The 24,569-nt window shown below is 51.0% G+C and overlaps 4 protein-coding genes across 4 annotated transcripts; 2 read left to right on the top strand and 2 right to left on the bottom strand.

The window, feature by feature from the left end:
- Positions 1–5,645: 5,645 nt before the first annotated feature.
- POX_a01924 (N amino acid transport system protein) lies at positions 5,646–7,052 on the bottom strand (the record flags this gene model as incomplete). Its single annotated transcript, XM_050110847.1, has 1 exon — positions 5,646–7,052. The coding sequence occupies one exon, from the start codon at positions 7,050–7,052 to the stop codon at positions 5,646–5,648; it is 1,407 nt and encodes a 468-aa protein (XP_049974615.1).
- Positions 7,053–13,475: 6,423 nt separating this feature from the next.
- POX_a01923 (putative 4-hydroxy-2-oxoglutarate aldolase) lies at positions 13,476–14,465 on the top strand (the record flags this gene model as incomplete). The annotated part of the gene is made up of 1 exon (XM_050110846.1): positions 13,476–14,465. One exon carries the CDS (start codon positions 13,476–13,478, stop codon positions 14,463–14,465), a length of 990 nt encoding a protein of 329 aa, XP_049974614.1.
- A 2,924-nt stretch (positions 14,466–17,389) lies between these two features.
- On the top strand, positions 17,390–19,237 carry POX_a01922 (Major facilitator superfamily multidrug transporter mdrA; the record flags this gene model as incomplete). The annotated part of the gene is made up of 1 exon (XM_050110845.1): positions 17,390–19,237. One exon carries the CDS (start codon positions 17,390–17,392, stop codon positions 19,235–19,237), a length of 1,848 nt encoding a protein of 615 aa, XP_049974613.1.
- Positions 19,238–20,080: 843 nt separating this feature from the next.
- On the bottom strand, positions 20,081–23,458 carry POX_a01921 (Chitin synthase C; the record flags this gene model as incomplete). The annotated part of the gene is made up of 7 exons (XM_050110844.1): positions 20,081–20,218; positions 20,334–20,976; positions 21,048–21,231; positions 21,317–22,163; positions 22,286–22,647; positions 22,740–23,181; positions 23,342–23,458. 7 exons carry the CDS (start codon positions 23,456–23,458, stop codon positions 20,081–20,083), a joined length of 2,733 nt encoding a protein of 910 aa, XP_049974612.1.
- Positions 23,459–24,569: the final 1,111 nt, after the last annotated feature.

Here is a 24,569-nt window from a genome sequence, read left to right as displayed (position 1 = left end):
CACGATGGACTGCTTGGTACCTACTCTTGCTGCGGACAGCTGGTACGACTACCGTCCACAGAGGTACCTCCCAGTTTTGAATACAAGCAATCCCGGTTAGTTCCATATGGATCGAGATCGAAGCCCTAGGCCCGGCGATGAAACGAGGGACGTGCTCTTCGAGGCAAAAATAAAGGCTCTTCGACTGAAAAACCTTGCACGTTCAGCCACTTTGTTCAGCGCAGCGCAGAGCAAGGCCAGAAGTATTTTCTCGCAGATGACTTGGTAAGTTAAAGCTAGGATTCGGCATTTCAGGCGCTACGATGCTTGCAATTTGGTAGAGGTGACCTTTTTGTTTATGATTATCTGCGTTCTTTCAGATCCGTCGACACCCGCCAATCAGGTCCCTGGTCCTGTTGGTTTCCCTCCCTTCCCCAATGAGCCTTTGTCTGGTACATTGCGAGTTACGATTGATTCGCCGCATCATGTCGGCCAAGTTTCGGATTTCAAACGACAATCATCAGAGTCCAGACCTTTTGCGAGGTCCCACTCAATCGAACAGAAATTCTTGTGATGGCATCGATTCACCCAAGGGCCAGATAGCTTTGAAGTTTGCTGATGTCGATTGAACCAGAGGGCCTATAGCCTTCTTGCAGTGACATATTCCTGCTGCGGCTTGATTGGGTGACTGGTCACTCCAAACTATCGAGCCATCTCAGCTCGATAGTCTTTGCTTTTGCCGGGCACCTCATAGGTTTGTGTTTGAGTATGTTCATCAAGCTCTTCTAATGAGTGGCCGGCAATTTAGAATTAAAAGTCAAGTTCGCTGCTCTAAAAATAAAATATCATTCTATCTTACATAATGAGCCGACCATGAGTTGGCAGGTCGGGGGCCATTTTGCGGAGTCGCATCATCTCTACGACTAAGCTCTTTTTGGGAACTGGACCCTTCTACCGAGCTATATCTTAATCCCGAGGTGATATATGCAGGGCACTTTCGGAACCATTGCCATCTGCATAGCGGGTGCTCGCTGCACGCAAACCTTTGTAATCTCATTTGGTCGCGCTTAGACTTCCTGCACTAGTAGTAAGCCGATGCAAGCTGTCGGATCTGTGAGTAGATCGCTACTTCCGCGCGGGGGCGACAAGACTGGTCGATTTTTGATGATAGTCTGCCGGTAAGCTTCATGGGTAGATGGATGTCTTATCTTGCTCCAAGAGCAAATCTTTCTCCACGGATTATAGACTCTGCTATGTTCTCGAATGACATGGCAACACTTTTGAGCTTTACATCCGAGAATTCAAAGGTCTGTCCCATGAGTCAGTCGGTGAAACCATGTATTGAATTTCTGACGCTATCTTGAACATTTGCTCCTAGCCATATATCTCTATGATTTCCTGCGACTTTTGAGATGTTGAAGAGCTCCGGCACCAATTTCAAGCTTCGGCCTGTACATCTGTCACGGTTATAATTGTGCTGCCAAACTTATGTGTCCGCCCCTCCCCACCAATTATTAAATAGGCCTATAGGTATGGATCCCATTTCAAGAACCGAGTAAATATTCATGACCAACAATGACAACATACCAACAGCTTCATTGATACCCTCCAAAAGCACCAAGTTCCTACTCGGCGTGGCTTGCGAGTCCTCTCCTCCGAACAATGTGTTCTGAGCACCGGAATACTCATTCAGACGATCCACTGTGTCGGAATTCACCTTTCCAAGCATCGATTGCAAGGACGAGCTTATTTAGGAATCATTCTGTTCATATATACAGAAATCTAAGTTTTGTGTCTTCATAAAAAAGTTGTGCGCGTAACAACGATATGCAGCTACTTCGATGGTTGTTCTACTGAAGAATGTTTTATCATTTACTTCATGAATTGTAAACCATCTAGTTGCCCTCTCTTGCTCTATACCTATATTGGTTCTGCGTAATTTTCTGCGCATAATTAAAGGTGCGTTCAAAATCCGAATCATCACTAGTAAGACGTAATCCAGCGAAGCGTTGAATATGATTTATAAAAGACAGTTGAATATTATCTGGCTAGTTACTTGCATCTTGTTGATCTGAAAACACGGAATTTTGTCAATGTTGATTACGGTCTCCGATTAATATATTAAATTTTGAGCAGAGGCTAGGCATCCAAAAAGAGTATGGCTAGAACTGATCACCGACTGAAGCAAAAGTGCATAATTGATGTATAGCGCTTCCTAATGGCTTTGTCTGGCAAAATTATAATAGCAGTCGCAACGGTGACAATCAACAAAAACCATTCAACGCATCAACTTGGGTCTTCCCACATTTGACTTGTGATCTGGTAGATAGCGGCTTCCAAGGTATGTCCACAGTAGGTTCTGACTACCTAAGACACATGTGGACGTTGAAGATGAGAATTTCTGGCTCGCTAGTGGCAATCTATAGATTAGGTGACTTCTTCTAACACATGATTCTATGTGCTCTGTATGGGCTACCCTTCATTAATACAATTTCCGTGGCATGGCGAGTTCCTTTGATCCTTTAGGCATCACTAGTCATCGCCGTCGTGATTTCTGTCTTCCTATTACTGGAGTCGCTGCGGTAGTTAGTAGGGACGAATCGGATAGAAGAAGCTCAAGAAAGCTTAGGCTCTCTGCGTGGTATGATTTTTGGCAGCGAGACAGTCTGCGAAAGGATCTACAATATCTGGCAATAGATAGAAAAAGTGAAAATAAGCAATCGCTAGGACACCCTGAATACTAGTGAGAAGCGTAACGCATACCGATTAAGCCTAAGAATAACCGGTTAATCCGTTAATAGCTGTTCGGTATCAATTCTTTTACCTTATATGCGACCATCATCTTTGAGCACCGCCTAAGCCTAGGTGTTACGGTGTCTCACATCCGTAGTACGGCGATAGTGAGCACCCAGACCTTCGGTGCTCTTGCTGCTGTGTTCACGATCGACCAGCTAAGTCGCCGCCCTCTTACCCTCACCAGTGTTCCCGATATACGCTGCGCTATGGCTGGGTTGAAAGCCACAATTTCAGTACCCAGTGATTATGCCGCTTCGATCGCCACAGTGGTTGCGCTGAATCCGTTCAACTTGTTCTTCCCATTAGTGTTCCTTGGTCTCTCTGTCCTTTCTTCTTCCAGGATCGCATCGTTTCAGCTACAAGCTCGGATAAGTGATCTTCCAAATTCTATGACCTGTTTGATCAATCTTTTCATCGTAAAAGTCACCCCACCGGCCTTTGAACGATCAAGTATAGATACCACTTCATCTGGGAAATCATCAGTCTTGCGATAGTGGTTACCGTCTACTTATTCGTCCCTAAGACTAATGGAAGATCTCTGGAAGAGATGGATAAGATCTTCATGACAACCTCATGAGAACCTCAAATGTGCTCGACGCGCCAAGAATCGCCAAGCAATTTCCACAAAGCTTACATATGGAAGCGCAGTCCGAAGGGAATTCCGCATGAATCAAAGACTCCGCGATGGTCGAGGGTGAGAGTGTGCCGGAAATCCATATTATGTAAGATCTTGAGATGCGAGTGATCAAAGGTTGAAAGCGATTATTGGCGGGCATTTACCTAGAAGGGCGCCCCTGCTTGGAAAAAACGACGGAGACCTTGATGAAATCCTGTCAGCGCGACCATTGCGGTTTCTGGGTCGTCGACGGAGGAAAAAAAGGGACGCAGCGAAGCGGACCGATAGGTACGTAGTACCGCCTGGCGGTAACTTCCGACCGCCGTCCTCCTTCGAGGCAAGCGCCATCTATACGATCCTTCTACTCTTATGTACTACTATGCTTTGGGTGAGTACAGTAACCTCGCCACTCGGAAATTTGCCCGTCGTGGAAGCTGCTCATTTTGATTGGTACCTTCAATATCGATAAAACCAAGTGATTGACTTGACGCATGTCTCGGCCTTGGTGTCTACGGCGGCTGCCCAACAAAAAGTAATGCGATCATCCTACAGTCTAGAGGCTAGGATTTTCTAGAATACGTCATCATCAAAACGTGGCCGTCACCTAGCTCAGCTGCCGCGAAAACCAAAATTCATTTTCCCTCATTGTGAGTACCGTATCTCAAATTCCACTGTTTTTTACCGGAACAGGCGGTCGTCACGAATAAAACGGGAGAATAATCGAAGTTTGGGCGACAGCAGAGGTTCGTCTTTTACGTTCATGCGGATTTTGATGCAAGATCCAGTATAGAAAATGAGAGATAGAAGCTGGAGATGAGGGAGTACCGTTATGGACTAGATCGGATGATAGATGGAATGGTGGAAATGAGAAGTGTGATCAAGGAGAAGCCGACGGAATGAAATTGGGATAGACATATTAAGGTGATGCCAGTCTCTGGCCTGGTGTGCCTGGCGATGTGGCTTTTCCAAAGCGGACTGGAGTGGTTGGTCCTTAATGTTGCTAGTATAGTAATGCCTCCAGTCCGTCCGCGGTCACCGTCTAGTGTGGCTGTAGTAGCGTGTACTGTACCACATATCATCCTTATCAACATCCCTGCTTCAAAATGAGAGCTTTACGTATGTGGCTATTCCATGGTCACATGGATACATGCATCTCACCTGGGGGGCAGAATCTGGACGTGGTGCGGGCGGCGGGGGCAAATCATTTTTTCAAGACGCCGAAAACATCCCTAAGAAGTTTCCACTTGACTGTTTCTTGATCATTTATTACACCTGGTACTGCCCACCGCATTATTGCCATGCATTATTACATAGTGTTCCCCTGAAATCATTGATTGATTTCTTAATTCGTTGGGCCTCGATGTTGAAACTACTGTGCGTGTTGCTCCAAAGGTGCATAGCGGATTCCCGGGCGCCCGTCGTCAACTCGATCGATAAATTTCTTTGATCCTACCATCAGGTACTTGCACTGGTGGTCATGTAATGGGACGACACCACTTTTGAGAGATAATTAAGATGCAAACTCTTGGTGAGTTCTAATGGTAGTGAAGTTGTCCCGTCCCGGACAAAATCAGATGGCTCGTCGATGGGGGGTGGTGATACTCGGTCAATCAAAACATCCAATATTCCACTCCAGGACAGTTTGCAGACCTGATTTGTGGATTCGCATCTCGGACGGCAAGTTTCAGAGACTATTTGCTCAAACAAAAGGGGTCTTCTTGGTGCCGGGGGGTAGTCGCTAAACCTAGGAGAGGCTTCGACGGTTCTAGGGGGAAACAAAGGGTGTTGTGCTATAGGATCATTTTGGCTCTCGTTGAGATTCATGACCGGACATAGTCCGCGGCTGGAAAGTGGGGAGATCAGTGCCATAAGGGGTTGGTAGATGTGAGACACGAGTATATACAAGATCTGGTAGTGTGATCGGACTTTATGTCTATCATAACACATGCAAACATGCACTTTTGCGCCAAATGTCAAGCAGTTGAGAAAATCCTTTCCCCTTTGATATGCACCGGAGAAAAAATGGTAGCCTCATCCAGGAGGTTGCCTATCCGGATCAAAATGAAGAAAGAAAAGGGGAGGGGGGGGGGAAAGAAAGCAAAACATCGCAAATCAAACAGTCATATATGCGTGGGAACCTGTCCCTCTGGGGGTTATGGACCGGGCTTACTCCGGTGCAGCGCAAGTGAAGACACCCTTGACGGTACCTTTGTTATAGTTGTCGATCTGAGCGGAGCCATGATTAGTATTCCTATCATGCATTGGTGGGGCCAGGCAATTCAATGGGGGTACTCACGATATCAGCAATACTGGTGTAAGTGCCGGCCACCAGGATAACCAATCCGATGATGAGGATGAAGGCGTTGAGGATGCCAAACATCAGATTGCGAGGCTCAGTCCAGCTGCCCTTGCGGATCAGGAGGAACCACATCAGCGCAGGGAAGTAGAAACTGAATCCGGAAATGAACAGCGCCGACGAAAGAGAGAGCAAGTCGTTGAAGAAGGGGATCACCTCGGCGATGATGAAGGCGACGACGGTGGCTGCGGCAATGATCGCCAACCACGTGATCCAGCCCATCTTGGTGTTGATGAATCGAACGGGAGAATTGGCGAAAATACGACCGTGCACAAGACGACCAAAGACAACGGTGTTGATGGAACCACTGATGAAGATCACAGGCAAAGCCACACCAAAGGCAATGCGGCTAAGGGTGTGTCCAGCCGAGAGCAGCGCAGGGCTTTGGACGTCCTCGCCGACAAAGGCGTAGATAGTCGCGCCGGTCACGGTGTAGATGACAATTTCAGTGAGACCGAGGGTCCAGATCGACTTGGGGAAATCCGAGGGCGTGTGCATCTCATCCATGAAGGAGAACTGGCACATAGCGAAACTGTACGCGAAGATGATGTTGGAAATAGCAATAAACGCCTCCGTAAAGTTCAGGTCCGGCTTAGGCCATGCCGACCAGTTCACGGCCTCAAGTCCACCTGGCGCATTGGTCGATTGCACGCCGGTGCCGATGATGGTGATACCAATGGCGATAACAATCGATGCAAAATCCACGTACCCGAGGATGGCAACCTCGGTGAAACTAGGGGGAACTGCCAGCAGGAACAAGATAATTGCCGAGACTACGGCAAAGATAACCGAACAAATGCCACTCTCGGTGATATTCTGGAAGGCGATAGTACCGGTCAGACAGTGTGATCCGGTGAGGAGAATCAACTGCAGCGCCAGCATCAGGTTCATCAATTCGTATCCGAACCGACCCCACATCAAGCGACCCGCGTCGGCGTAGTTGGCGACTTCGGGGAAGAGCAGCTTCACCTGACCGACAATGTAACTGGTGTAGATAGCGACGAAACCTAGTCCCACACAAGAGATCACACCGGCCACCATGCCCAGCTTGGCAAAAGTGGACGGGATGGACAGACTTCCCAAAGCAATGGCCTCCACGATGAGGACCACCGTGAGTCGTTTCCATCCGAGACGGCTGAATTTCTGAATGCCGTGATCGATGACGTGTCGCTCCGCCTCACTCATCTCCCCGACAAGATCCTTGTCGAAGGTGGGAGGGTCATCCCGCTGGACCATTTTCTTTTCTCCTACCGATTCCATGACCATGCTGGAATCGTTCCCGCTCGATACATCATCGTGACCCATTTTCAGAGTAAGAAGGTGTGGTCAGGGGGAGGATCAGGAGAGCAGGAAGAGGAGGTCGTGGGAGATGGAAGGATAGAAAGGAAGAAGAGTGAGATAGAGAGGAGCAGCAGCAGAAGGAGGAGGTAGAGGCGAGGTGAAGGGGAGGGAGGATCCTGCACTTGGTCAGGTCGGATTAGTCGGAGAGAGGTGAGAAAGCGGGATCATCGAAACACGGGGATGGGGAAGTGTGACGCTATAAAAGAAAGAGTTGCGACTCCATCCACTCCATGTGCGACTCGGATCCGGCGTTATCTCTGGGGAATCACCGTCGTGAATTTACCTTTGTGCTCGCGGTGGATCAGAGGGACTGATGGTGGAGCGAGCGTCCAACCAATTCGAACCCAGTGCCCAGGATGGAGAAAATGATCAGGGTCGATTGAGGAGATTTTCTTGACACACGGCAATGCGTAAGGTTTGCATCTTCCTTTCCTTCGGTGCAGCGGGGATCGACAGGAAATCGACGTGGAAATTTGGAGAAATTTGAGAGAGAGAATTTCGAAAAAGGAAAAAGGGAAAAACAACCACATTTTGATTGGCGGTCAGGTATGACTTCAGGATCCACCCGACGGAGTCTTTGGGCTTCTTCTGCACCCTGGCGTACCGTACAGTACCACACTACTCCACTTTAAGCCCAGTGTCGTCCTCTTAGGATGGCCAGCCCGGCGATCGACCGCCCCCACTACCGTGGCCGCAAGCAGCCACTCCGCCTTGTGATTGGACAGAATCCTCGTCGAGCTTCCGTGACACCTGATCCTAGTATTACACTCCCTCTGCAGAAACCACTTGGCCATCATCACCAGGGGGAAGATCCTACGAGATGACGTGCATCGAGTGTTCAACGTCTTATTGTACATTACCCGTACTACCACAGTATATGGCGCATGAGCTCACATACACACAGTATGAGGTACGGCGTACACAGGACCACGGAGAAAAGGAAAAAAAAAAAAAAAAAAACAAAAAACTTCCAGGGGCGATTCGGTCTCAACGACGGTGAAATTTCGGTGAAAGGAAGCGCGATGTATGCAAAGACCCTCAGTGGCCCCTGATAAGGAAGACTGATTGGCATTTTTTACATGTGGACAATGCACCATAACAGCTCAACACCTGCCCAGTGCCTAGAAATTAAACGTACGGTAATCATGTACTGTATGATAATTGCCTCGTTTGCTGATTCCTGTTTCACACCGAAGCCAGACTGGAAACTGAACCATTGACACGATCATCTCACCGAGTCCACTCTAACCCACTCCAGTCCACCGAGTCCACCTCCCCCAGCGATTACCAGTCGCGTTCCGAGTCTAAACGAAGCTGGATCCCCCGAGGGAGCCACCCGGAATGGCCTTCTTAGGTAATAGCAATTGCAACATTGGTTCCCTCTTCTCCTCCAGTCCCTTCTCATGTCCACTTTCCTCGCCAACTTTAGCCCTCACGATGTTCTTCGGGTTTAGTTGCATGGAGTCATGGAGTCGTCGTTCCCCGCGTTTGCATCGCCCTGGTCTCGTGAGAGGATGCGGGGAAAGATTGTGATCACGGAGCTGGGGAAGGGGTCCTCGCGATGGAGTCGGACGACTCTAATCTAGTCCATTCAGGGATACAATAAGGCATTCATCCTAAATCCGTGCTGCTTACGACAAGGTATCTAGCTCGATATTATGTGGTGTGGATGTGGACGGCTGACAAGGTGACCACAATGGCCTCGGCGGCTGGCCGTCGATATCAAGCATGTCATTTATGTTTTTTTTTTCTAATTTTTTTTTTCTTTTTCCCGGTCTTTCCTTGGCCATCCTTTTTGGGAAACGCTTCCGTTACACTTTTTGGCTGAGCCCCTTCAGCCACAAGCGACCGATCCCTACGGACTAAGTCTGATCCTGCCTGCGATTTCCAGGAACTCGCAGCCAGTCCGGCGGGTGTGCTCAAGTCTTGGGCGCACAAGACTTTCTCTAACTTTCGCTTGGTACAACCCGTCCGTCATCTCCCGTCTCTCCCGTCGTTGGCCAAGCCGCCGTGTTGAACCATTTTCAGGTGACACTCGGCAGATCTCCGAGCGATCAAGAAAAAAAAAAAAAAGGAGAAATTTCTGCTTACAAAAAGTCCAAGGGAACACAAGAGATTGCATACGTGCTGTGCGGACAACTTGGCCCATGAAGAAGTAAAGGTCAGGCACTTGGCCTGGCCCCAGTTGACCCATTCACATTCTCGTGGCAGGAACTGACCAGTCGGTGGCATTTCTGGGCTCCCGGGGGCAGACATATCTAGGAGATTATGCGGGCCATGTTTCTGGAAGGAATCGCAACTGCAAGCGAAGACGATGGACTCGTGGAGGGTGGATATCGACTGCGGTGTGTACCACTGAATCGCAACTTGCCAAGTCAGCAAGAAATGGTCATTCTGAAAATGGGAGGAGAGCCCGTGGGACGTGACGGAGACCGGGATAGTCACGTGGACACGCAAGAACGGCCTCCCAGAGTGCCCGGCACACCAACGACTTTCACCGATGAACTACCGTCATCATCTACACTCGGGCTGGACGACCAAAGCAGCGCCGACTGGGCCTCCAGATTTCCAACCCGGGTCTCGACCGCTCTTGTCTCATGCGATCGTGTCTTTGATCCATCGTTTTCCCCCGCGAATCCCTTCTCCACGAACCTTCTCTACGAAGGTCTGACCCCAGGGAATACAACGACACTACCCCGGCTTTCCCCGTACTCATTACTTAATAGAATGGTAGGAGCCACCCCTGACGGATATAGCCTGAGGCGGACGATGTGTGGAAAATAAGAGAAAGAGGCAGAGACAGCTCGGAGGCAGAAACGACAAGAAAACGACGCGAAGAAGATGGTCTCCAACAGACCCGCAGCCAGGTAAAACTTTGTCCCATTTTGGGAAGGCGCATACTTGTTGCGGAATGCGCCACCAATCCGCGCGATGGCCGATGATTAGGTTCTGCTTTTAGTCATTCGGCCCGCACCTAGGGGCGCCCGACGGCCAGCCACTCAGGGATTCGAATTGATGGCGTGGATAGGGCGTAGCGTCAAACTCTGCTTGAAAATCCCTATCTGACTCCAAGTGAGAAGAAGACAAGAAGGGGGGGGGGGGGGGGGGAAAGGAAAGTTTTATCATTTCTTCCCTTGCATGATTCGTCGCCCTCGCCGATCTGGGGATCAGGATCCAACTCAATTCGCGATGATACGGAGAAAAGACAATTGGGCTAGATCAACTTGTGACGGTGGACATGGATAGGATGTGCACGAGGTCTTCTCAGCGATGAAGCCAAGTTGGGTGAAGGATCGTCAGTATCGGCAGCACAGACCAGTGTATGACAGATGTGATCCTGACGTCTTAGTAACGGTGTCGACTCTCCATCCCCCTTCGGCTGTATTTCCCTGATGGGGTTCCATGCCCAATGCAAGGGCTTCGGACACGCTAAGCTCCATACTTTTGAGAACACCTGTTCCATTTCGTGAACCGGTCCTACGGTGTCTCAGTCCCGCGTGTAGCCCGGGCTCGAGGGGGCACTCTGCAGCTCGGTGACTCGTGGCTTCAAGGCGTGGCCACCCATCCCACGGCAGTCGCAGGTCGACAGGGACGACGTCGGCATGTACAACACAACCGTGCGCGCACCGAGCTTCTCCGCCTTCCCAGATCCCTTGGTGTGGCTGCATTTTGGACACGATCAATGAGCATGGAATTTGCCCGAAACCTAATTGATCTTTTTACCCTGGTGTTTCCCAACCAGGCAAGTATCGATGACCTTGGAGCTGAACTCTGGTTGTGGAGAGGAGGAACCGCATAAAAGCGACGAGCGGCTTCAATCTATCGACTACTCTGGATGCCAATGATTCGGTCCAGAGCTGTGATTCAGAAGTGACAATTGATCCTGTGATTCAGAATTGACAATTGATCCAGGGACGAGAATCCGGGGTAAATGCGTCCCTTCCAGCTTCTCTTCTCGCTCTAGGGACCAACTGGCGGGGCGATTAAGTTTCTGAATCAGCGGGCGATTTTGCCACTCACGGCTCTGTTGGGAAATTCATCATTTCGGATTTTGATATGCTAATGGATTGCCCATGGCCCTGACTCCAAGACCGGTCTCCACTGGCCCCCCTTCTCCACTGAGTTGGCCAGCCTCTCAACCCCAGGCAAGGAGATGACGGCTGCACGACCAGTGGGACGACTGAGACCTGGGAACGTGTACGACAACATGCAGTTCTGCGCGCTCCGCGTCATGCGCGCTACCATCCTTAACACAGCGATGGCGATTGTGTGAGAAACTCTCGCGTTGAGCTGGATGGAGACAGGCCCGAATCAGAGCGTGCAGAACACCGCATCCCGTTGTTTAGGAAGTGTACAATGACGGTATGCCGATGGGCCACGCCCCGGCCCACGCCTCCCTGGACAGGGTTCTGATATTTGCTAGGGCCGCCGAGCCCGCAATCTCGTTGGGAATCCATGTGAGATACAATGTCATGTCCGCTCGCGGCGATACAATGCGGGCGAGAACTAGTAATTTCCAAGACCGCCGGCTGTTTTGAAATCCCGCTATCGATCCTTGTCGTGGCAGGCGGCCGGGAGGCGCAATTTGACGAGCTGTGACAAAGTCGGATGCTGGTGAAAACAAGGGTTTACCTACCAAATTTGAAACCCAAAAATAAGAAGAAAGGCTCCAATCTGTGGTCAGGGTCGTTTTTTTTTTCTACTTCCCCGGCGCGACGAGAGCCTTTATGGTGGCAGACGTCGCAAAAGTGCTCAGTTGGATGCCCATGCCGAGTGCAATTTCGAAGAGGGGCTATCTTAGCTCTTGAAAATTATCCTCGCTCGTGTGGCCCTGACTACCTGACCCGACGGCTCTGTTCAAACTCTCCAATTAATGCAGGCAGTATGCGTGTGGCGATATCACTCTTGAACAATGACTGATATGCAATCCCTCGAGTGGGATAGAGCTGAACCCACCTTTCTACTGAGCGTCTTACGGGTGCTCCTTTGGTGTATTCATATTGCATTACGATAAGCGGCTCGATCCGTGAGGTAGGCTCACTCATTTGTAACTTTCGCCGAGTGGCTTCATTCATGTTGCGATAGAATAGTGTGTTTTTCTCCAGCTTTTGCCTGGTGAGAAATCTTTTCGTGGAAAGAGCCTAGGCGATAATGCGCCAGCCTTGGTTTTCATTGACGGTGGCCTCGTAAATGAGATGGTTTTTTTTGTCACTCAGTCATTCTAGTCATCTTATATCAGAGGGGTCCCTCTGTTCTGGGTGCTCAAACCACGTATGGTTGAGGTGGAAGACCCGGGCAGTCACGTAATTCTCATAAATATATATCGGCCCAGCCCGGCGGTACTGGGGGTCACGGTGCTATCCCAAGCTTGGAACGTGTAGACGCGCACACCTACAGTTGTTTCTCTTTCTGCGGTCATGGACTGTTGAACATATATTAGGTTCTGCCGACGAGAAGTAACCAAAAATTAGGCTTGAGGGCGCAAAGACATGCTCTCTATGAGGAAGTGCTTACGGCTGTTCTCCATATCACAGGCGTGTTGGTATTGGCACAGTTGCTGTTTCATGAGCTCTTATGTCAGACTGGATGTCATCAATAGCGAGTTCATTTCCATACTTCCATTTGCCAACACCAAGGTCACATTTGATCTTGCGGATCGGTCAATCTGTTACTCGAGGTTCACACGTTTCGCGAACCAGTGTATCTTTCCTTGTGTTTAGAAATCTCTACGTCAGACGTGGTTTGAACCTATCACAGCGTGTCGGGTACACTTTATCATCAACCTCTTTTCTAGTTGTGTATGCTATGGTGGGTCTACAAAATTCTATCTGTTGGGAGGAATGACAGGCAGCAGTCAAACATAAATATACTATCCCTAGCCGGGTTTGATAGGTGCAATCGCAAAGCGATGCTCGTTTATCAACCGCCCAGTCGGAGATAGGCCGAGCTTCCCCGCATCTGTCCCGTCGGTGCTCGGCAGGGCCGAACGTTGTCCATCCTCCATTGATGTATTTCTCGGCTGGCTCTTCCGATATTAAGCAGTATAATCAACAGTCGGCCACGCCAGCCGTGATGCGGGCCAGTCACGAAGATGCCTATTGATTGGGGTTTACCCACGGAACAGTCAAGGGCTCCTTCAGGATGCTGATCTTTTTCGGATCCTGGTGTGGTGTGAATTGATCTGGCGAATAGTTTTCTGCGGGTGCTTGAGAGCTGCGGGGATTGAGGGGTAACACCATGAGGATCACTCGGTCAGTGTTTTGAGATGTCTATCAGGCTGTCTCTGTATTGTGCAACACTCCCATCTTCTTTGGTGTCTCTGCTTGCTCTTCTTGATAGTTCGCATCAACCTCTCACCTCGACGCTGTTCCGTGATCCATCATCAACATGAGCTCCTCATCTACAATCTCCCCTCAGCCGCACGTTCCCCCCGCGGGGGTCTGGTGTCCTGCCGTCACCTTCTTCGACCGCGAGTCAGACGCCCTGAACCTCTCCGCGCAGTCACGGTACTTTGCCTACCTGTCACAGACAGGCCTGGCAGGGCTGGTCATTTTGGGCACCAACTCAGAGGCCTTTTTGTTGACGCGGAAGGAACGCGCCCAGTTGATCGCCACCGCGCGCGCGGCCGTGGGACCTCACTTCCCACTAATGGCCGGCGTGGGCGCTCACTCGACCAAGCAGACTCTGGAACTGGCTCGGGATGCCGCCGCCGCCGGTGCCAACTACGTCCTCGTACTCCCTCCCGCCTACTTTGGTAAAGCGACCAACATGACGGTCGTCAAGCGATTCTTCGCCCAAGTCGCAGCCCAGTCTCCGCTCCCCGTTGTGCTGTACAATTTTCCCGGTGTGTGCAACGGGGTTGACATGGACTCCGAGACCATCACGGCCATCGTGCGCGAGTCGGCCGCTTCCAACCCCAATGGACGATCGAACGTGGTCGGTGTGAAGCTCACATGTGGCTCGGTGGGGAAGATCACTCGACTGGCGACGACGTTCACGCCGGCGGAGTTTGCTACCTTTGGAGGTCAGTCGGACTTTCTCATTGGAGGACTCGCGGCAGGTAGTGCGGGTTGCATCGCAGCCTTTGCCAATGTCTTTCCCAAGACGGCCTCGCGCATCTACACGCTTTACCAACAAGGGGATCGCGACAAGGCCTGGAAGCTTCAGGGGCAAGCGGCTCTGGCTGAGAGTGCGATCAAGAGTGGGATTGCCTCGACCAAATATGCCGTGGCCTACTGGACAGCTCCCCTGGCGGAGATTGCGGGTGCAGAAGAACTGCTTCACCCGCGCCATCCGTACGAGCCCGTGGGACCGGCAGCCAAGGAGACTGTTCACAAGACTATGGCCGAGGTGGGTGCAATCGAGAAGAGCTTGTAGTTGGGATGTCGGGGAAATCGATGAGCACCATCTGAAAGACGAGACGCACATTCCAATGACCAGGAATGTTTGATTTGACCCGTTCATGAGTACATCCCTCATCGCGGAGTTGGTGGAGAGGGGTATGGCTGAATCATTTGAAAAGAACTCTCGAGACTCATTTCCATCGGGAGCACAATACATGCTCGAGGAGGCAAACTTGTCTCGTAGACGTAGTATCTCCCGCTCTAGTCCGGAGTTCTGCGGAGTCTGTGAGCGAGGACCAAGTACCGCAGTGTAGCCTGAGCACGCATTTCTTCACCTGGACGAAGGGTTTAACTTCCTCTCTGATCACACGCCGTTCCAATGCCTCAAATGAACATAAGGGCGATTGTTGCAGGAGCGACTGCTCAGACAGCCAGTCAGACGTATACAAAATGACCAGCGGGGTGAGATGGAAGTGGAATCCCCCCTCATGCAATATTTGCCTGATTCCCAACGGTGGACTCCCAGGATCGTCTGCTTCATTCTCCATGGTTCTATCAGACTTGAAAACCTATCAAATCAAAGTCTGCCGCAGCAGTTGCATCGACATGTACCGAATTCACCATGTTGATGGGAGCAGAGAGGACGGCTGTGCTCCAGTTTCGAATGGCACGGTCGACCAGTAACCCTACCCGTTTGCCATCCACTTGGTTGGTTGTATAGGTCATCACCGATGAAGAGATGAGCCACCTCAGTGGCGAAGCCATAAGAAGCGAACCATTGCACCTGCAGAATTATCTGCGCTGAGCGACATTTTCGGTTGTAACGATAACAGTGTTTCCCATAGAGGTACCCATGGACTTTGCACCACGCCGGAGTGATCACGTTGAAGAGCGTTTCGCCGTAAGGTTTCCGATAAGGCTGTAAGCGATAAGGCTATTTTCCCGTTGGGATGGTGGTCCAGACGTAGTTTTTAGTTGATTTGGAAAGTGGATTGATTGAAAGTGAAGGGAGCCTAGGCGGATGGCCGGTGGGCCCAGGGAACTCAATCAGTTGCTCAGAGCGTGCACCTTGCCTAGTTGAAAGACGGCGACAATACTTGTGAGCAGTGCCCTCTGGCCTGAAAAGCGAAATGACCCATATATTTCATGTGTACCATGATTTGAAACAATGACACCATCATCTCGTCTTGCCACGTGGGAGATGCTACTCTTGAAGATTGACTCCATCTAGCCCGGTGGAGATGCAGGACGATTTCCAAGCAATCATTGGTCGCTCTCACGCCTCGAAGTTTGCCTCGGTAGAAAATTCCATGAAAAAACTGAAGAGCCCCTTGACCGGAACAGGAACAAAAGGGAATAGGAGTCAATCAGGACAAGAGGGGGGAGAAATAAAACCAACAATAATAGGAGGTGCCCATGACTCGGTCGGACTCTGACCAGTTCATGCAACTCGGGAGAGTGCTGTGCTGGAATCTCTCCTCTGAGTGTCTACTACGTACTTCGTATCTACCTTATTCTCTGTGATTAGATCTCATTTTTTTGCAAATTCAGCGTCTCCAACCGTCAGTCGAGGTACATAATTGGGAAACCCCCGTGCCAAGGATAGATGCCTCATCAAAGTCTCACAATGCACAGGCAGGAAATTTCGCGAGGACCAAGGACGTATGCTCTGACCGGTGCTGGGTCGACAGCCGAGGTTGGAACCGACGTGAGGGGGACATGATTAGTCAAGGATAGAGCTCGAGTGGGGTGATCAAACTTGAGTCTCGATGATTGCTAATCTGACTTCTCGGTTGTGATCAATCACCAAACGGAGTGTTCAGCCCTAGTGAACATGCAAGGGCTTGTCGCGACGAAGACTTTGCCTCGGTACAAGAGGAGAGAACGATTTCAATTTCCGGCCGCCACGTCTGGGCGGCTCTGGCTCCACTAACCGGCGCCACATTGCCCCTGTCCAATCCAATGGAACGACTCGGCAGCCAATCAGTGGACCCGCAGGCTTGAATTCGGTCCAGCCGGTAGGAAATCGGGCCGAATTTAGGAACGTCGGGAGCTGGACGTGATGGTCTTCGAGTGCGACCATCTTGTTTCTTCGATGGTGCTTGACCGTACAGCGTCCGATCAGACAATTCACCTCTGAATTCATGTATCATTAGATTCTCCAGAGCGGTTGCACTTGATCTTCGTTAGACAAAATGGGATCACTGTTTTCTCATGTCTTGCACACCATTGCAAATCCCCACGGCTGACCTCACAAATCAACGTATTTCCCGCCATCACAGATCAGGTCTTTTGCCTCACTGAAAAAGTTGAGATCCTGCCTTGGCCACCATTTGTCTACTTCTGTGGGTCACATTGCCCGGCAACGATCGCGCAGAATTGGAAGTGCACGCCAACAACATCCCGATCTCCGACGGCGTTGAGGACCATCCGTCGGGTTTGACCCACTGGCCAGACGTCGCCATGTGCCTTTTCCAGCAAATCCTCCGGCGTCGCTCAGGTGGATCTCAGGTTTCATGCCCGCCTAATTTGCAGTAATGCAACAAATCTTGCACTGTGCACCAAGGTCTTGTCTATCTCTGGCTTATGCATGATCTGGAATCGAGTTTGGCTTTAGGAATCATGAAAAAAAAAAGAGAGAGAGAAAAATCTGGAACATGAGGGTCCGGAATATTCTGCAAATTGACGGTATGGAGCCCACTTTGTTCTCCTGTCTACTTCCTCGGGTTAAACAAAAGCAATGGGCCCGCCACTCGTTCGCCATTCTCTTCTTCAGGACTATCCCTTTCGTTCGGTCTTCGTCAACCGACCGACTTTCTCTTCAAACAGCAACCGGCAGGTAGAAAGGAGATTGTTCACGTAGTGCACGCACCACATCGACCGATCCGTTGTGCGATCCGGATCTACCTCGACTTTCATTGCAACATTCTTTCTGCGAGAGCAGGGCATCAACTCGCCATGACGACAGAATTGAAGACAGAGGCCTCGGGCCCTGGATCTTCACTGCCACAGTCCATCCCTTTCTGGCGCATGGTCACTCAACCCGGCGCGATTACACAAGAGGTCTACGACCATCCCTACGCTGGGTCGGGGACTGAGGATGATCCGTATGCCGTGCAATGGATGCCCAAGGACTTTCGCAACCCTACTCAACTGAGCAAGCCCATGAAATGGGGAATCACCATGGTTGCGGCCATGGAGACTCTAGTGGTGGCCTTGGTCTCTTCGGCATACACTGGCGGTATCCTTCAGATTCAGCGCGAATTCCACATCGACACTGAAGTCGCGACCTTGGGTGTTTCGCTGTACGTCTTGGGCTTTGCCTTGGGTCCCCTGATCTGGGCGCCCATGAGTGAATTGTACGGTCGTCAGCTTGTCTTTATCTCGACCTACTGCGGCTTGACGGTCTTCTGCGCAGCGACCATTGGAGCTAAAAACAGTGCATCCCTGCTGATCTTTCGATTCCTGGCCGGCGCCTTTGGGTCGTCCCCCTTCACCAACTCCGGCGGCGTGATTGCCGACATGTTCCTAGCTCAGGAGCGAGGACTGGCGTTGTCGGCCTTCGCACTGGCTCCCTTCTTGGGCCCCGTCATTGGGCCCATCGCCGGTGGTTTCTTGGGTATGAAGGCGGGATGGAAGTGGGTGATGGGCCTGCTGAGCATCCTGTGCGCCGTGATGTGGATTTGCGGAGCAGCACTCAAGCCAGAGACGTACGCCCCCGTTCTCCTTCGCCAGCGAGCCAAGACTCTCTCCAAGATGACCGGCAAAGTGTACGTGAGCAAGCTCGACATTGACCAAGGTCGCCCTGTCCCCAAGGAAGCCTTGAAGACCGCCCTTTCCCGCCCTTTCATCCTTCTCTTCAGCGAGCCCATTGTGATGCTGCTTTCCATCTATCTCGCCATCATCTACGGCACGCTTTACATGCTGTTCGGCGCTTTCCCTATCGTCTATCAACTCCATCGCGGATGGAACCAGGGCGTATCTGCATTGGCCTTCCTGGGCGTGATGATCGGCATGTTGGCCGCCATCGCCTACTCCATTCCCGAGAACAGCCGGTATACCAAGCTCCTCCAAAAGAACGGGGGCTACTCCCCCCCCGAGAGCCGTCTGCCTCCCTGCATGATCGCCTCGGTGGCCCTCCCGATTGGACTTTTCTGGTTCGCCTGGACCAACTCGCCCTCGGTGCACTGGCTTGCGAGCATTGCTGCCGGAGTTCCTTTCGGCTTTGGCATGGTCCTCGTGTTCCTGAGTGTGTTCAACTACCTCATTGACGCCTACACAATTTTCGCCGCGTCGGTACTGGCGGCCAACTCGTTACTGCGATCCCTCTTTGGTTTCGCCTTCCCTCTCTTCACCAGCTACATGTTCAAGAACTTGGGCATCCACTGGGCGGCGTGTATCCCCGCCTTCCTGGCCTTGATCTGTGTGCCTTTCCCCTTCATCCTGTACAAGAAGGGCCTGGCGATCCGTAAGCACTGCAAGTACTCCGCTCAGTCTGAGGCCTTTGTGCAGAATCTGCTCAAGGGAATGGCCACCGCCAACACAACAGAGGTGGTTTCTCCCGAAGACGACGAGGGTGATCAATCCACCATGGATGAAGCCATGACTCGTGTTCCTTCCGCAGCCAAGGAAGACCCCACGGTGACATCCCACGCCTTGGACAAAGATACCGTTGCCGAAAGACTCTCCCTGGATCGCCCTCTGTCCCGCGTCGACACGCGCATGTCCCAGATTCAACGGATTTCAACCTACGAGGGTAATCCTTATAACATTGACCGTGTCCACACCCGTGAATCATTCCGGTAATCGCGGAACGAAACCAAATCATGCGGCGACGCTGCCACACGAGCTTTTTGCTCATCTCACTTTTCCTTCCCCCCCCCCCCCCCCCCCCCCCAACTCTTCGCAAACAACATTTGGAACCAAGTCATTTGCCAATTCTTCGATTCCGATGGATCTTTTTTTTTGGCGGGTGCAAGTGGGGGAGCCATGTTTCATGTTCATTTTTTGTTGTTGTCCTTTTTAGAGGCGTTGGGTAGACGGAGCATACGGATGGTTCTATGTCGATTCTCATATACCATTCATTACATGTCCTTGGTGTTATCTTGTTGATTTTCATGATGAGCTTAGCTACCTCTTTTAATGTATAGATTATTTTGATTAAAAATGATCATTTCTCTCGGAGACATGCACAGGTCCCGCAAAGTAACATGTTGACTTGATTTAAAGGGTCATCCGTGCTCTTGACTGTGGTTCAATGTTCCATCTTGGATGATCTTCGACAACGTTTACTTGAGCAGATGCATTCCAACTGGGGCAAGTCAAGAGTGCATGCAGATTCTAAACAAGATCGGAAGCCCAGGTAGAATGCCTCGGGGTTTTAGCTTTGCCACCATCTCCATTTTCATACAAGGAGTATGGACTTCCATCGCCCACAGGTGGAATGCACCAGCCACACATATCATCGCCTCCGCAAGCATAGTGTGAGTGTGATTTCACATAAATGGCAAGGATTATGCTTTTGATGGTTGAAAACTCATAATACATGTTATAATCAGTCAACAGGCTGGGTCAACAATGACATATGTACATGGAAAAGAAATATTTGAGACACAGGTACAATAATGTGGCAGAAACAGGTTCAGCCATTCAGCGACGAGAGACACAGCAGAGAATGCCGGACTTGGCAAGGAAGTAAAGGGAGCCAAGGAATCGGAAAATTGACAGGCCTGCCGTCGTCCACAGAATGGCCGCGAAGTAGTTGGCGGTGCGAACCGTCGATTTATTCTAGGGATTCGAGTCAGATTTTGCCCGTCGCGTATAGTCAATTCGGTTGAAGTGGGCTCGATGGGAAGAGAAGACCCGGAAAAGACAAAACAAAAAAGCCAGAGAGGAGACTTACAGTCAAGCAGAATCGATCAATCCCTTCGCTAGTAATGCACAGCGTCAAGATGAGATTGCTAAAGATCCAAAGAAGGACAAGGTTCGTACGGAACGCCTTGTATGAATCATCCATACTCTTCTCGTGGCTTTCCTCGGGAGGGATAAACGGCGCCAGCGCACGTTTGACAGTGGCCTCGAATTGGCTGTCAATATCGGCCTGCGGCTTGTCCACTTCTTCGATGAAGTTGGACTTGGTATCGTCCTTCTTGGTCTGGGCTTCTGGCAACGCCTCGCTCTTGTCCGAGCCCTTGGTGCCCCAGGACACGTCGTGCCAGTTGCAGAAGGCATACACCATCAGGATATTGATGGAACAAGTCATGCCACCAAAGTATGCCCAAGAAGATGTGAACATGTGCCAGGGGTCCATATACAGGAAACTGGCAAGGAAATAGAAGCCATAGGTAGACACCAAGGCAATCAGAACGATGCCGGCACCGGAGGAGCTGAAGAATGAGGAGAGAAAGGCGCCAACGCCTTGACTCAGATCAAAGTCCAACGTTCCTCCAGTAAAGGCGTTTTTGACCAGGTAGAAGGATAAGACCAGGATGTAAGACTGAATAATGCTGAAATATAAGAAGGAAAGCGTGTAGAACAAGCGAGATCTGTCTGGGTCAGAAAACACGGGAGTGACCATAGGGGGTGAGAAACAAAAGAAAGTTAGATTTCCACATACCCTTTCGGTCGGTTACCCAGGGCCAAGATGAACTGGAGCATCAAGAAGAAGACATATCCATATTTCAAGAAATTATTCACGATCGGGGTGGCTTCGTTGCCGAACGGCCACCCTTTGTTACGGTTGCTCTCACTTGGGGTACCCACAAGATCCATAATCACAGACGTGGTCAACCAGAACGATGCTGTCAATGCGGTATTAGCAAATGATCCACAGCCACTCGAGCCTTTCAGCAGCAAAACAGAGAGATTTTGAAGTGGAAAACATACCCAATGAAAACCAGGTCATGACTAGGCCCACAAAATTGTAGACCATTTGAATGTGAAGGAAGAAGAGGCGGATTAGGTTGTGTCCACTCTTGTAAATGCGACTGAAGTGGATCATCGCGTAGAGACTGGCCGCGAAAGATCCGTTAAGCCAGCGCCGTCGTTGGCCAATAAATTCCGCGGTACCTTCGGGTACGTCTGTTTCTCCCTTGGATGCTTTGACGTAGGTGAGATGCCATTTAAAGCCTGCCTTGGCCACCAGCTCGAAGCACAGAATGCGATCCTCGGCAAGGAACATGTTCTTTTTGAAGATGTTCATACCTTCGATACCTTTTTTGCCGAGTTGTTTCGAGAGGGTGTGATCGCCGTGGAAATACTGTTCGAGAGGACGACCCATGATCGCACGGTAGCGATATGCTGAGAAGGCACCGGGCAGCACAGACACATAGCCAAAAGCCGATTCTAGCGGCTTATCCAGAATGTTTGAGATTTTATACTCAAAATTCTGCGCTGCGACCAGGGGATTCATCAAGTTTTTCCATCCTTTGCCCAGCATCGCATGGATCTCACCACAGGATCCGCCGAGGTTCTTGTCATTGTAGAAGGATTCCCAGAGAGCTAGTAGCGATTTCTTGCCCGGTTTCGTACCGGCATCAATCAGAATCACCACTTCCGGGTTGAGAATGCGACAAAATGCGTTGAACAACCATCGATGGGAGTTGATCTTCTTGCTATTTTTCTGCTTTAGGCAAAAGATCATTTGCACTGGAGGCAGATTCGTGGACTCGTCGCCGTGGGGACGAATCAGTTGCTGGCTCGACGTGACGGAGAGCTGAGTGGTGTACTCGAACTATATCAAAGGTCAGCAGACTGCGCCAAACGAGGTTCGGTCCAGCCGCAAAGGGGGGGGGGGGGGGGTTCATCTTAGTTGTCCGGACCGAGTGAAGGTTTTTGTTTTCAAGTGAGTCTTACAATATGAGCGACGGTCTCTCGTCCATCCACGGATCGCTTCATGATACCATCTTGGTAGACACCAATCGTTGCGAGCATGTCCAGCGTGTTCTTGTCGCAGGGATCGATACCGTCAAATACCAAGGTAACCACAATCTTCTGCCAGGCCGGGCCCCCCTTGTTCCAGAACTCAGACTTTTTCAGGTTCACGATATCGCGAATGTTCTGCATGACGCCATGGAGTGTTCGAGCGGTGAGAACTTTATCCTCGTTGTAGTAAGTGATCGCGATCAATAGCTCGGTATGTCGGTTGTACATCGCCGGACGGAGATTGTATCCATTGCGCAGGGTGAATTCATCCGGGTCACAGGTTGCCGCCGTATCTAGGTGCACGAGGGATATCAGTGACGCGGTTCTTCTTTGGCATCGGTCCCTTTGAGACCTATTGGTTGTGATGTTCGATTTCCGCACTTACAGCGAAGGTGCGAGAACTCCTCCGGAAACCCTTCCTCCGACTCTCGATACTCCTGTTGAATGGCATTCTGGATGGCACTCGGGACCGGATAGTCCACACTCAACACGGACCCTTGCACTAATTTGATCTTGCGGGTAGGATAGCGGCGCAGACCCGATGCGGCGGTCTGTTGGCGGTGCTGCCAAGCCTCGGATGGCGTCTCCGACATGGGCGTGGACACCCCCGACTGGGAGGGGAAGAAGCCCGTCGCGACCGCAGGATCCGGATGTGAGCCATCGTGAAAGACGGCAGCTCCAGGATCTTGCAGAGTGTATCGCCGTAAAGATTCGGAGGAAGTGTATCGTTCATCAAAAGAGTCACCGAGCGGGCTGGGTTGACTGGGGTAAAGAAGCGATTGGGAGCTTTCGGTCAGATAGTTCTTTTCTTCGTGGCCGTATTCGTTCTAGTGGGCGGGAAGACCCCTGTTAGCTTGATGTGTGTCCCCGGACCACCGCTTGGGGCTCTGTTCCGATTGGGAACGGCCCTGGTGATGAGGCTGGACGATCATCGCCGGAAGGCTGCTGGTCGTGATTCCGGCACTGATGGTCCAGGTTGTGACTTACCTGTAAAGGTTCGCTGACCGCGTATGGATTGTGCACCTCGCCGACGGAAGGGGACTGCAGCCGATCTGGGGTCTGCGTGCGCGAGGATTGCGACGAGCCGGGTCGCGGATGGGCCATGGTGGTTGGTATCTCTGGCTCGTGGGCGCAAGAGTTGGGCGATGACCAAATAGCGTTGCTCTCGCAGGTTGGACAACAACTCGAGTTAAGAAATCAATGTCGCAGGCGAGCTTGCCACGACCTGATCATGAACGCCGGAAGGATCGAAGAAGTAAAAGCAGATGGGACTCTCAGCCAGTTTTGCCAAAAGAGAAACGAGGGTAGGGGGTGGGTGGTTGGAGAAAGTGAACAGCAGTGAGCGAGGGTGGGAGGGGGACCGAGACGCAAGGCAAGCAAGGAGCCGCAGCAGAAGCACGACTTCAGGAGGTGGAGCGAGAGTTGGGGGAGCCAGAGGCAGATCTTCAAGCTGAATACACAAGTGAAGAGATGTCTGTCTGTGTGTCAAGGATTCAGACAGGTCCACCGGTACACTTTTGTCTTTGAGCTGTGGCTCAATGGTCACAGAGGCGATGCTGTTGGTTAAGGGTAATCGGCCAGAACGATGGATGATTTCAAATTGAAAAGAATCGCAGACAACTCCCCACGCGTGGACAGGCCAGAAGAAGAGGACAGTATCGAATCAAATACGATGAATGGGGATGTCGCAGTGTCACCATCTACCCACGGCGGAGCTCCAGATAACCGAGTTCTTTTTGAGAACCTGGGCCATGACGCTCGGGGGATTGACGTGAGAGGCTGGGCTAGGGGGAGATCTGGTGGATCAGAAGGAGATTTTAGCATAGTGACGGTCTCCACAGCACCGTTATGTGATTATTTGACTTTTTTTTTACATTGGCCAGAGCCGGAGGATATTTTTGGAATCGACTCTGTGGTACTTCGGAAGCACGAGAGATGGCGCTGATTGGTGACCACGAGATTGGAGAGTTTCCTTTTTTTTTCTTTCTACCGTACTTGAAGTATCGTACAATCCTACGACTGTACATTTGTACATCGAAACACAGTATGTGCAACGGCGAGCCGGGGGGGGTGGCCGGTGGCTGGCTCGAAAGGGATCCATCCAGGGACTCGGCCAAGTACTTGCACAAGGCTCATGTCTTGTGGGTACTGCCAGGTGGACTAAGTAGGTGGTACAGTAGTCGCGATGTACTTCTGGTAGAAGTCGACTCCGTTC

Source organism: Penicillium oxalicum, chromosome I, assembly GCF_001723175.1.
Source record: "Penicillium oxalicum strain HP7-1 chromosome I, whole genome shotgun sequence".
NCBI lineage: Eukaryota > Fungi > Ascomycota > Eurotiomycetes > Eurotiales > Aspergillaceae > Penicillium > Penicillium oxalicum.
This window is presented reverse-complemented; position numbering and strand designations above follow the sequence as displayed.